Source organism: Ailuropoda melanoleuca, chromosome 5 (genome assembly GCF_002007445.2).
Source record: "Ailuropoda melanoleuca isolate Jingjing chromosome 5, ASM200744v2, whole genome shotgun sequence".
NCBI lineage: Eukaryota > Metazoa > Chordata > Mammalia > Carnivora > Ursidae > Ailuropoda > Ailuropoda melanoleuca.
In genome coordinates this window covers 1244716-1257520 of record NC_048222.1, presented here as the reverse complement: position 1 = coordinate 1257520, position 12805 = coordinate 1244716, and the positions used below count along the sequence as shown (strand labels likewise).

Genomic DNA, 12805 nt, shown 5'->3' with positions numbered 1-12805 from the left:
TTTTATTTATTTATTTGACAGAGATAGAGACAGCCAGCGAGAGAGGGAACACAAGCAGGGGGAGTGGGAGAGGAAGAAGCAGGCTCATAGCAGAGGAGCCTGATGTGGGGCTCGATTCCAGAATGCCGGGATCATGCCCTGAGCTGAAGGCAGACGCCCAACCGCTGTGCCACCCAGGTGCCCCCCCTTTTGTTTTTATTTTATACCACTTACATATATTGTAAGGTTTTTATTATTATAAAATTAACACAATTTATAGACTATATTTTATGGGGTCATCATTGAACTAATGTCAAGGAAGATACAAATATGAATAAAACTCACTCTCTAAGGCACGTGGTCAACTACTGGAAGAGATGCACAAGAAATCTAGTTTGGGAAGACACTGTTAGGTGCTTTCATAGAGCTGTGGAGAGAGAAATTAATGGCAGTACCAAGAAAGCTTAAACTCTCCTTCTGTCTGGGTCACCTACACCTTAGTTTAAAAAAAAATTTTTTTCCATAGCTCTTCTGCCACTAAAATCGAACTTCACCTCCCATGAAAATAACTTCCCAGTGTAATGAAGTTCTAATTTGTTCTTCTGGATCTAATTGCAATTACAAATATCTGCATTTTTTTTATTGAGACTTGTTGAAACTTTATCTCCTTTTTAAAAAAAGCTTAAAATATTTTTCTGATTATGGAAGTAATAATAGTACCACTTTTTCCAATGACATTGGAGTTATAGTCAATCAACAAAAAAATTCTGCTAACAGGTAATTATAAGCAATGATGTATCACACTTGAGTATTTTATTTTACTTACAACAAAACGTATATTTATTTGTCAATTATTTGATTATGGGCTCACTGGTTTGATAAACCAAAACCACACCAATAATATAATTTGAATAACAATTTAGCAGTGTAGTGGTTCTTGTGAGGAATACGAAAAATGCAACAAAGTAAGTAGTAGTAATTTCATCTGCTGGGGCAAAAAAAAAATTGTCCTTCCCTTCTAGGCTCTTTGGGGGGGTCTAGTAATTAAGCTGGCATAGGACAGATTAACAAGGGAAAAGCATTTAATTTCGCTCACGCAGTAGCCCCACACCGACGAGAGCTTCCCCAACAGTCCGGCAGTGGAGGCTCATTTGTTATTGAGTAAGGAAGGGAGTAGGGGTCTGGGGCTTCGAAGGGAAGGAAGACAGTTCACAGGAAAATGGGAAGAGCAAATGTTCAGCGAACCAATGTTTGCCAGGCCTTGCAGAGACAGGAGACACAGGGAGGACGTTGAAGGGACAGGCCCTGCTAGCTCCCCTCAGCTTATGTGCCTGGCCCATACCCCTTGTAGTTGTCTCTGCTGCTCGCGCCTCTCCGGGACTGGACCTATTCAAACCCCTCTGGGCAGCTGAGTGGGCGGTCAAATCTCTTCCTGAATATTTTGGGCCTAACCGTCTTCACTCCAGATAATCCCCATGTCAGAGTGGCTCATTCTAGGAGATCTGCTCCCAACCCTGTCACACCATCAACATCAATAAGAGAAACAGCATATTTTCTTACTAAAAATGGAAAGACCTCATAGGCTTTCCTTGAGCGGTAGTACTCTACTTGACATTTCTAGTTCTAAGAGAAAGCGCTGTTTAAAATTTACAAACTCAGATAAATAATCATAAAGTAAAAAGACATGTTTTTAAAGGTAACATTTACCTCCTCTACGTGATTGCTGTGTCTGTCCCAGTGTGGGATTGCTATCAGATTTAACTATAGGATATACAAATATTTCAAGAGACTCAGAAAATGAATTGATTCCAGCAGACTAGGAATGCCATAGAATCTGATTTTCATTAAGCTCTCCATGAGTTAGAAGTCCACAGTAGCTGCTGTGTGCATGGGTGGAGAGGAACAGAAGGCCCTCTCCACTTGTGACTTGGTGATGAGAAGGGTACGATGAAGGGGGTGGAAGGGGCAGTGGCGGAAATGGACATCACGGCTGCTTGGGTCCCCACAGAGTTAAGGTAAAAATCTGACTTACAACGCCCGCCTTTCACAGTTGTGGTTAAGGCACATGACGTCCTAATGTAATTCCCTGTCCTCTTTATTCATGTCTGCGTGTGTGGACATTACGAAATGCATTCTCTGCCTGAACCTATTTGAAACAAGGAACCTAGCAATCTGTGTGACTAATGCACTTAGCAGGTGAGTCCTACTCAGTGAGATTCAGTTGAATTAGGAGAAAAAGGAAGGTCAGTCACAGGATTTCAGGATGTTTTCCGATCCCAGCTTTCTGGTGCCCGCGGTCCTCAGTCCCGCCGCTTGGAGGAATGAGGAGGGAGACCAGACGGAGTGGTGGCAGCAAAGCAAAGGTTTATTAAGAGGACAGAATCAGCTCTCCGCATGGAGGGGCGCTCCAAGAAGACTCCCCCCCCACCCCCAGCAATGAGAGGAGATGGGCTTTTGGGCAGTTTTAGCGGTGTTCTTTCAGCGTGGCTCCTGCGGGATTTCTTCATGTCTTTGATCAGCCGGGGAATTTTTCCAGCAAAGCTATCTTCCCGAGCATAGCTCCCTGGGGTTGTTTTCTCTGTGGTTTTTCCAGGAGACCCAGCAGACGCGATACTGATCTTCCCCCCGGGGCCTCTGTTCCTACTGCACTGCTCTCTGCCTGTCCCTCTCCTGTCGGTCCCTGCCATATCCCCCCTTTGAACAGGTAACTCTTAACTGCCGTTCGGGGCAGAGGATGACCGATCTATGGCTACTTCCTGCTGGGGAGGGGCGCCGGCTGGGTCAGAGGTCTGCCCAGAGGCCCCTCTCATACGTAGGGGCCGCCCCCATCTGTGGCTGCATAGACAGGACCATTTGTTGGCTGATGGACTCTATAAACGAGAGGACACAAACTGGATAAGCGCATTCAGAATACAAGGTCAGAAAAGAAGCAGGAGGGAGAGGATGAATACTGGGGCCATCAATGGCCATAGCTAGCGTAACAGCTGGGCCCTAAGGGAGGTCCACCAGGAGGACAGGTCCTCTGTTTGGGCCACCAGGTTACCTGACGAATCTGAATGAGTCCCCACCTGACCCGTGTTGTTAATATGAAAGCAGCGTTCCTCCCGGAGGAGGGTGCAGGTGCCCCCTGCATGGGGGTCAGGAGGTCAGGAGGTCCAGGGCCCGGGGATTTTGGAGGGCCATGCCCTCCAAGAGTCTGCTTGCTGTGTGAGTCCTGCGGGTCTCTATACCTGAGTCTCGGATTGGTTTTGGACGTGCGGCATGTGGCGGGACCCAGGGGCTAGTCCGTGAGCAGCGCTAAGTAGGCTAACGAGCACCGCCCTCTCCACTGCGGGGGTAAGGTAACGTATGCCCTTTGCCCACAATAGAAGAATAAACCGTCCCCTGCTCGGAGATTTAGGTGGAACCCGTACTTGAAGAGAAGCTTTGGCGGGGAGGTGGAGGCGGTTCCTGACAATTTATTCCATATTAGGGCAGCATCTAAACGGAGCCGCTCGACCACCGTGGAAGCAAGGGAGCTGGAAGGATAGATTTTCAGAAAGAATTCTTGGGATGAGAGGAGTAAGCCTTCGGCCAGTCCTAGGGTAGAGGAGTTGCAGGACACCTGGGACCAGCCTGCTGAACAGGAGTTGTTAGCGGGGCTGTGAAAAGAGGTCTTTTCCTGGAGGGGGTACTGGGCCCGGAGGAAGAGGTGAGGTTTCTCAGGATCTTTGTAGGCGCTGAGGGAGTGGAAAAGGGAACTATTCCAGTATTCCTCTGCAGAGGTCGACGTGACTTGGAAGGTGAAGTCGCATTGGGACGTGGAAAGATTTCCTACAAAAACCCCTGAGTCTGGAGTGTAAGTAGAGCTTTCGAAGCAAATCGGGAATGTTCCCGAGGCATTGAGTTGGAGCTGACCCAGCCAGGTGAGGTTTGGGGTGGTGTTGGACCAGGGAACTTTGGCTATTTTGGTTTCTATGTCCTTCTTCCAGGCTTTATGAAATAGTTGCTCTATATTTTGATTGGGGAATGAATGAATATAGGAGACAAAAGGGGTGACGGAGTAATTAGCCCGTAGCCAGACCTCGATAGGGGCGGGCACAGCGGTCCCTACTGAGTCTTGCCCACATAGCCAACAATCAGTCAAAAGGAAGGGAGTGGCATTGAGTTGAACCCATCCTGGGGTCCCTGCAGATGAGAGGCAATGTTGAAGTTTGGGAAGAGAAAGGAGAAAGAGAACGAATGCGTTCGAGGGCATGTCTGATCCGGGGTTGAAGTACTTAGCTTGGTGTTCCTCGTTTTTCTGTTTTTTTGAAGACGTATTTGGGCCCTTTCCCCAGCTTGCAGTGGTGTCTTGGTTTCCTGTTGTCTTTTTCCACCGGAAACCAGGGCTTAACGCTAGATTGGTGGATCCAGGCCTCGACCTCGGGCGCGTTGATGGCCGCGGGGGTGGCTGAGATGACTGTGTGCGGGCCTTCTCACACAGGCTCTAGGGACAAAGATAAAGAGGGAAGAATTTTAACAAGCACTTGGGCCCCAGGTTGGTTGTCTCGGAGCTGGGGGTTAGGAAGCCCCCGAAGAGTTCCCAGAGACCTTGCTGTGGGGATGACACGACTTACCAAGTTAAAGACTCCCTTGTCTGCCAGCAGGTCGTTTACATGGAAGGGTCTCCCTTATAAGACCTCAGAGGGGCTCAAGCCCCTTTCCATGGGGGTGTTTCTATTCCAGAGTAAGGTGATAGGGAGTAGAGACACCCAATTTTGACTAGTTTCTTGTGCTAGTTTTCTGAAGTGTCTTTTAATAACCTCATTAGTGCTTTCTACCTTTCCTGAGGGTTGGGGTGTCCAGCACAGTGGGGGTGACAGTGGATTCCCAAAGCCTTGATACTCCCTCTGTTACCTGGGACTTCCAGGAGGGGCCGTTATCACTTTGAAGGGACCTGGGGAGTCCAAACCGAGGGACGATTTCATTTACGGGTGCCTTTACCACCTCTGAGGCCTTTTCAGTTCTGCAGGGCAAGGCCTCCACCCCGTGTGTGAAGGTTATCAAACCCAGAGGCTATTGTACCCTGTGCCTTAGTGTGAAATCCATTTGCCAACCTCCCCCAGGTAGCTTGCCACTCACTGTCTGCCTCTGGGGATTTCTGCATGAGAGCCCGGGTTATTTTTGGGGCAGCACTCACAAGTCTTTAAAATGTGCTTAATGGTTTTGTCCAGGTTTTTTTCCTGTAAAATCTTGTGGGTCATCTGCAAGTTTTCATCCCGTCCCAGATGGCAGGTTTGATATAGGGTTTTCGAACCTTCCGTTGGTTCGCCTCAGATTGCTGAAGCTTACCATCCTTTGCCTGGAGCCAGCCTGTAGGCAGAGGGCTCTATCCTCTCCTGATGCCCGTGGTGTTTTCTCTGTGGAGTAGCAAGGTTTCTCCTGGGTTACGGAGCCATCCCAAACTAGGCAGGCAACAGCAGGGGCAGTCGGGCACCTGGGGGTGGATTTTGCTGCCTTGGCCAAGCTATTCCCTTCCAATACCTCACCTGCTCCTCTCTGGTGTCCCTTGCTGCTACCTCCAGGGCGTGGGTACCCCGCCTGTAGGGGCCAGTGATTTCTTGATGATATTCAGTGGGGAAACCTGAGGCAGTTAGAAACTGTCTGTCTTTCCAGATCGTCCTGTGGGCATGCAAAGCCAGGAAGGCATATCTGCAGTCTGTATAGATGCTCACCCTTTTGTTTCTACTGAGTGCCGACACCCGGGTGAAGGCTGTTAATTTGGCCAGTTGGGTTCTCGATCCGGTTAGGAGGGGGTGCTTGTTGTTGTTTTGGGTGGAGTGGTAAAGCGACCACGGCGTACTCAGCCTTGCAGGTGCCTTGCTCAACAAATGAGCTTCCGTTAGCAAGTAGGGTCTGCTCTGGATTTTCTACTGGGGTTTCCTTTAGGTTCTCCCGAGCAGCACAGGTTTGAGCTATGGTGCATTGACAGTCATGGGTCACCTCTGTACCCTGCTCTGGAAGGAAGGTGTCGGGGTCGAAAGTGGAGCAAGTTTTTATTTGCAAGACTGGACCTTCCAGCAGGAGCGCCAGGTACTGCAGAAGGCGGCTGTCTGTGAGCCCATGTTACTATCCGTGGATAGGAGGCCTTGAATATTGTGGGGGGAGGGGAGTGTATACAGTAAGATCCCGTCCCAGAGTTAACTTGGTAGCCTCGAGGATTAAAAGAGCGGAGGTGGGCACTGCCCTAGGGCATGCCGGCCAGCCACAGGCCACCAGGTCAAGCTCTTTGCTCAAAGATCCCACTGGCTGCGGAGTCAGCTCCCGGGCCTGGGTTAGAAGGCCCAAGACCATTCCCTCCTTCTCAGTCACATCTAAGTTGTAAGGCCTCCCTCTAGGAGCTTAAAGCTGGGGCGCTGAGCAAGGCCTCTGTGGGGTTTTTATTTATTTATTTATTTATTTATTATTTTTCTTTTTTTAACATTTTATTTATTTATTTGACAGAGAGAGAGACAGCCAGTGAGAGAGGGAACACAAGCAGGGGGAGTGGGAGAGGAAGAAGCAGGCTCCCAGTGGAGGAGCCTGATGTGGGGCTCGATCGAACGCGGGGATCACGCCCTGAGCAGAAGGCAGACACTTAATGACTGGGCCACCCCGGCACCCCCTCTGTGGGGTTTTTAAAAGCCCTTTCTGACGCTGCGTTCCATACTAATATGCGGGTTCTGGCTGCCTGCGTGTTCTTGATCAATTGATAAAGAGGGTGTGCTATTTCCCCATATCCCAGTATCCACAAGCGACAGTACCCGGTGATGCCCAAGAAACCTCTCAATTGCTTAGGAGTTTTGGGGAGACGGCATGAGGCAATGGGGCCGTACCCCATCCGCTCCCAGGCTCCTTGTTCCCTCTGACAGAACCAGACCTCACATAATTGAGCCTTAGGTTGAGAGACCTTATAGCCCCCTTGTAGCCAGAACACGTAGGAGTTCTGGGCACGAGTTTGTGTGCCCAGCTCGGAGGGCGCAGAGCAGGAGGCCGTCCACACACCGTGGTAGGACGCAGTCCTCAGCTGCAAGTTGTGAGGTTTCGGGGCAGCGCCCGTCCAGATGAATGGGGACCATCTCAGAACACTTGAGGTAAAACCGTCCACGTGAACCGTGTGGTCGGATTAGCGGGATCCTCAAATACAAACAGAAATGGACAGTGCGGATGGAGCCGCATGCAAAAGAAGGCATCTTTTAAGCCTCGGTCTGTAAACCAACTTGTGCGTCGGGGTTTGAGCGAGCGGCGGGGAGGGTTTGGGGCCACAGCCTCATTAATAATTCGGAGGTCTTGTACCAATCTCCACTCCCATGAGGTTTTCATACCCCCCCACCCCGGGGCGTTACACGGGCTGTTGTATTCTTTTTAGAGCCCCTGCTGCTTTAGATTGTTTATGGGTTTTATTAGGCCCTCCTTTGCTTCTGGTGTTAGAAGGTACTGTTTCCAACCGGGGAAGGTTGCCAGGTCTCTCAGGTGTGTGCGAACGGGCACTGCAGTTAAGGCCCAACCCACTTCTCCCTGAGTTGCCCAGACCTGGGGATAAATAGCAGCCTCCGTTAAGGGGAGGCAATGGCTAGTCTGACCCGGGGCCATCAATATGAGAGTTCCCACACTGGCCATAACATCCCTACCTAAGAGAGGCGTGGGGCCCGCAGGCACTCCTAACAGGGAGCGAGAGAATATTAGATCTTCCCAGGTACAGCCCAGCGGGCGAGAAAAAAAATTGGTCATGGGCTGTCCAGTGATGCCCTTAAAGACAGTGCTGAGGCTGGACAGTTGGCCCAGGGTGGAGAGAGGAACAGGAAAGGTGGAAGGACACTGACTGGCTTTCCCTCTATCTCGAGAATTCCCCGAGGCTCTGGGTTCCTGATGGTCGGCTGTTCCCGGGAAGCCACCAGGAAGCGCTCCGGGCCCCACCAGACCTCCCGGGCATGCTGGTCGTCCCAGTCCTCGCAGAGGGAGACCCTCGAGGGCATTCAGGTTTCCGGGGCCCTCCTCCACATGCAGGACCGGGCTTGTGGGGCTTTGATTTTGGCTGTCCCCTCTGAGGGCATTCTGGCTTCCAGGGTCCGGGGCGGCCGCAGCGTTGGCATCTGGAACTAGCGCCACGGTGGGGGTCCGGGGGCAGGGTTGGTAACAGCTTACAAGGCCACAACTAGAGCCTCAGAAATTTCTCTTAGCCTCTTTTTTTGTTCCTTACTCTCCTCTTGGTCCTGGTTGTAAAAGACCTAGTTATCTCCTAAGAGCTCTTCTAGGGCCCCCTCGGGGCCAACAGCCAACTTTTGCAATTTTTTCCGAATATCTGGGGCTGACGGGGTCACAGATTTGTCTTTGAGAATGATCTCAGTCTCGGGAGAATCAGGGGAGATTGCTGTATATTTAATGAGAGCCTCTCTCAACCTCTCTAAGAAGGCTGTCGGGTTTTCCTCTTGAGTTTGGGTGATGGTGGATAGCTGGGCATAACTTAGGGGTTGAAACTTTGACCTTTTTAACCCCCCCACGATGCCAGCCTGGAGGTGACCGAGGTGCCAGTTTCTGAGGGATCATTAGGGTCCCAAGTGGGGTCTTGGGAAGGGACAGCTTGGACTCCAGTTGGGAATTGGAAGTCCCCCATGGGCCCACCCATGCCCTGATAATTAATCAGCTGTTCGTCCCCGTTCTCTCAGCGGTGGCCAGGACTCCGCATTTCCCCGCCTCAGAGAGGGTTTGATTTAACAGGAGCATTACATCCTTCCAGGTTAATTCCAACATGTAAGTGAGATTTTGGAGGGCTTCTAGGTATTTATCTGGGTTGTTGGAAAATTTTCCAAGGTCTCTGGTCTTGTAATGACAAGGCGCGTGTACCCCAGCCATAGCGGCACCTCCCCGTGGACCCCCTCCAAGTCCTACGTGTTCTTGCAAGAGAGAGAGCCCCTGAGCATCAGCAGGGGGTCCAGGATAGGGCAGACAGGTAAGGGGACCTCATCTTGAATCTGGATAAATTGATGGAGACCCTAGGGAAGATGGAGCCGGGTGTGGAAAACCCTCTGCGGACCTCTTTGCTTGCCTGCCTTCGTCCCTTCCCCTGGTGTCCGGTCAGGAGAGAGCAGCCAGGAGGCTGGCACAGGCCCTTATTTTCCCTTAAGGCCCAGAAACTTTGCACGTTGGGTGCTTCTTCCCATTTTCCCTCACGTTTGCAAAACCAGTCCAGTTGTAACGGATATGATGACTGATATGTCCCTCAGGCCACCATGTCTCCTCCTCCAATTGGTATTGTGGCCAGGCCTTGGAACAAATGAAAATAAGTCGCCTTTTCTTTAAGATTTGTGGGTCAAACCATTCCAGTTATTCAGGAAGCATCCCAAAGGAGTACTGGCTTTGGTCAGGGACTTGCAATTGCTTGTCTACAGGAAGAGAGGCAATGGCCTCCCTTATCCCATTCCTCATAGTTGACCAGGAGGACTTCTTCCTGATCTAATGTTCTGGCTGTCCCTGCGACTGGCAGCCAGGGCCGCTGTCCCTCCTGCAAGACGCTAGTAATGGCTCTTACCAGGCCTGACCGTACCTCTGGGGAGTGACCCCGCTTTTCCTGACTCATTACTCTGCATTTCCCAGGCACGGGACTCAAAGGATCCTGGCTGTGACCAGATCAGATCCTTCAGTGGTGGGAGGACGAGCCAAACTTCTGGCCCGTTGAGTTGGTATGACAGGCGGAATGAAAGTGCTCTGTTTGACAGACCTGTCTTCAGAAGTTAACAAAGGCCAATTTCTGGAGGAACTGGACAGGCCACTGGGGAAGGGGTTGATGGCCGAGGTGGATGTCCGTTCCCCTGCCCTTCTCAGCAATACCTACACAGATGTGCTCCAGCGAGACCAGAGTCCATCTTACGACGGTCACAGCTGAGCAATGGGGCACGCACCTTGCCAAGTGTAACTGCATGGTCCTCATGCATCCCGGGGGCAATCCCTGACACTGTCAAGCAAGCCTGATCCATAAGGTGTGGGAATATAGTGTCCGTCACACAAAAACAACAAACATGCTTTGTGGCTGGAGGGTAGCAGGTAGAACATTGCCAGGGGGACCCCAATAAAGGAATTCAAGGTGTGTCTGTGGGGTGGGGGGCTATTCCTAACAAGTTCTGGGCCAGATCCCAGAGGAGGCCTCATACCTAAGGGCTCTGTCCACCTGACGGGGAAATGGCTGAAGGGGTAAGACTCAGGTGCTGTCACAGACAGGAGGGCAGAGGCAGAAGGCTGTTCCTCACTGTAAGGGGGAACTGTGGGTGCAATGTCTTGGAGGCCGCTGGTAAGAGGATGTCTGGGGGGGGACGGTCCCGGGTTTTTGCATTCCTTCCCCTAGAGGAGGGATCAGTGGGAACCTATCACCCGAGATTTGAGGAAGGCCACCACGCTATTCGCTCTGAGATGATGCGTGCCCATCATGCTGACTGTCACAGAGAGGAGAGACTTGTGTCCACTACTCACAGTTAGACGTCCTTGATGATGACCAGAGATCCCGGAGGAGCCCCCAAGGAAATGTTTCAGGATTTTTTCTTATCCCAGCTTTCTGGTGCCTGCAGTTCTCAGTCACGATGCTCGGAGTCATGAAGAGGGAGACCAGACACAGAGTGGGGGACAGCAAAGCCAAGTATTAAGAGGCTAGAATCAGCTCTCCACACAGAGAGGGGGCATCTGAGAATATCCCCTTCCCACCCCCAGCAAGGACAGATTTTCTTTTATGCAGTTTTGGCGTGGGCTGTTGCAGCCCAGATCCTTCAGGATTTCTTCATGTCGTTGTCTGATTGGCCCAGGGGAAGTTTTCCAGCAAGATTATCTTCCTCAGCCCAGCCCCCTTGGGTTGTTTTTCCTCCGAGGTATTCCAGGAGGCCATTCAAGGGAGACTGAGCAGGTGAGATAGGGATCTTACCCTGTAGCCTTAGGTCGCCTAGATCTCTCTTTGCCTGTCCCTGACATCACAGGACGCTGAGTTTCTGTTCCAGAGGGACATTTGATCCCGCAGAGGAACCAAGGATACCGAAATCGGGCTCGCATGGGCTCATTAAAGCAGGTCTTTTCTTCCTGCAAGGTGACTTCAATTTAGGGACTCGTGGGTCAAATGACAGATTTATAAATACCATAGGCAAGCTTTCCTTTCCTTCTTTAACAGGATTTGTCAGTATTCAACACCTTGCTGTGGCAACAATGTGACTTAAAGGCACAGCTCTTTTGTTGATTAAGTGGGTGGCTCTAAAAAGAGCCTTTTCGTTTAGACAGGAGGTTTGAGCTGCACAGTTGGCCAGACTCTACTTGCCCTTGGCCTTGTGGTGGCTCTCGGTCTTCTTGGGCAGCAGCACGGCCTGGATGTTGGGCAGGACGCCGCCCTGCGCGATGGTCACGCGGCCCAGCAGCTTGTTGAGCTCCTCGTCGTTGCGGATGGCCAGCTGCAGGTGGCGCGGGATGATGCGCGTCTTCTTGTTGTCGCGGGCCGCGTTGCCCGCCAGCTCCAGGATCTCGGCCGTCAGGTACTCCAGCACGGCCGCCAGGTACACGGGCGCGCCGGCCCCGACCCGCTCGGCGTAGTTGCCCTTGCGGAGCAGGCGGTGCACACGGCCCACCGGGAACTGGAGACCCGCCCGCGAGGAGCGCGTCTTGGCCTTGGCGCGAGCCTTGCCGCCCTGCTTCCCGCGTCCGGACATCCCGGAGAAAGAGGCACAGACCTGAGCAGGGTCAGAGTTGACTCAGCCAGAGCTACCCTACTTATAGTCTCTACGGGGCACAAAAATGAAGCTATGCCATTGGCTAAAATTACAGTTTCACTTAAACCAATGGGTTCCTGGTTTTCAAATACACTTCTTTTGATTGAACAAAATTAATACGTGACGTCTGCAGAATTCGCCAATTAGATACAGGATTTGACTCACTGCCTCCTTTGTTTAAGAAGCGGTGAATAAAAAGGACCCTTAGAGCCTCATTCTCATTCTTCCTGTTATTTACAAGTCATTTAGCAGTTGCTTCCGGCCATGCCCGAACCGGCCAAGTCGGCTCCGGCCCCGAAGAAGGGCTCCAAGAAGGCGGTGACCAAGGCGCAGAAGAAGGACGGCAAGAAGCGCAAGCGCAGCCGCAAGGAGAGCTACTCGGTGTACGTGTACAAGGTGCTGAAGCAGGTGCACCCCGACACCGGCATCTCGTCCAAGGCCATGGGCATCATGAACTCGTTCGTCAACGACATCTTCGAGCGCATCGCGGGCGAGGCGTCGCGCCTGGCGCATTACAACAAGCGCTCGACCATCACGTCCAGGGAGATCCAGACCGGCCGTGCGCCTGCTGCTGCCCGGGGAGCTGGCCAAGCACGCCGTGTCCGAGGGCACCAAGGCCGTCACCAAGTACACCAGCGCCAAGTGAGCCCGCCTGCAGAGCGATCGGTAAGGCTCGGCACACACCCCAAAGGCTCTTTTCAGAGCCACTCAGCGTTCTAAGGAGAACTGGCACTCGTTTACCCTGGGTGTTTATTTGCTGTAAAGAAACAGTATCTAAATTCCATGTTTTCACCTGGCGAGAAATTAGTTACAATGTATGGAGAGCTGAAGCGGCGCTGGAGACGGTATTTAAATGGGGTTAGGTCAGGAAGAATCACGTTCATTATCAGACAAATCGAGTAAAATAAAATATTCTTTGTCTCCAAAGCAAAGCAAAACCTGGTAACCTTTGAAATTGTCAGCCCGGCAAAAGGTTTTATTAATAATGCCTCGAGCGCTCTCTCCATAATTCTAAGGTGTACCTTACTAACGGGAGCACTGGGCACCCGCTAAGGAGGGCACAAGTCGTTTTTATTCACTTATGTTTCTTT

At 51.5% G+C, this 12805-nt stretch overlaps 3 protein-coding genes across 3 annotated transcripts; 1 reads left to right on the top strand and 2 right to left on the bottom strand.

Moving 5' to 3' along the window:
* Window positions 1-2330: 2330 nt before the first annotated feature.
* On the bottom strand, window positions 2331-11192 carry LOC100469703 (ERV-H1 provirus ancestral Env polyprotein). Its single transcript, XM_011234638.3, has 2 exons — window positions 10444-11192; window positions 2331-4447 (listed from the first exon to the last, which is right to left on the bottom strand). Exon 2 carries the CDS (start codon window positions 4214-4216, stop codon window positions 3260-3262), a length of 957 nt encoding a protein of 318 aa, XP_011232940.1. The 5' UTR covers window positions 4217-4447; window positions 10444-11192; the 3' UTR covers window positions 2331-3259.
* A 29-nt stretch (window positions 11193-11221) lies between these two features.
* LOC117794999 (histone H2A type 1-E) lies at window positions 11222-11679 on the bottom strand. Its single transcript, XM_034660121.1, has one exon. It carries the CDS (start codon window positions 11652-11654, stop codon window positions 11262-11264), a length of 393 nt encoding a protein of 130 aa, XP_034516012.1. The 5' UTR covers window positions 11655-11679; the 3' UTR covers window positions 11222-11261.
* Window positions 11680-11944: 265 nt separating this feature from the next.
* Window positions 11945-12375, top strand: LOC100469449 (histone H2B type 1-K). Its single transcript, XM_019807839.2, is given in 2 exon segments — window positions 11945-12269; window positions 12271-12375. Coding segments are annotated over 2 exon segments (381 nt in total). The 5' UTR covers window positions 11945-11978; the 3' UTR covers window positions 12361-12375.
* Window positions 12376-12805: the final 430 nt, after the last annotated feature.

Bases quoted from the DNA above. Each gene is read 5' to 3' on its own strand.
- LOC117794999 (XM_034660121.1), bottom strand. From the start codon at position 11,654: ATGTCCGGACGCGGGAAGCAGGGCGGCAAGGCTCGCGCCAAGGCCAAG.
- LOC100469703 (XM_011234638.3), bottom strand. From the start codon at position 4,216: ATGCCCTCGAACGCATTCGTTCTCTTTCTCCTTTCTCTTCCCAAACTT.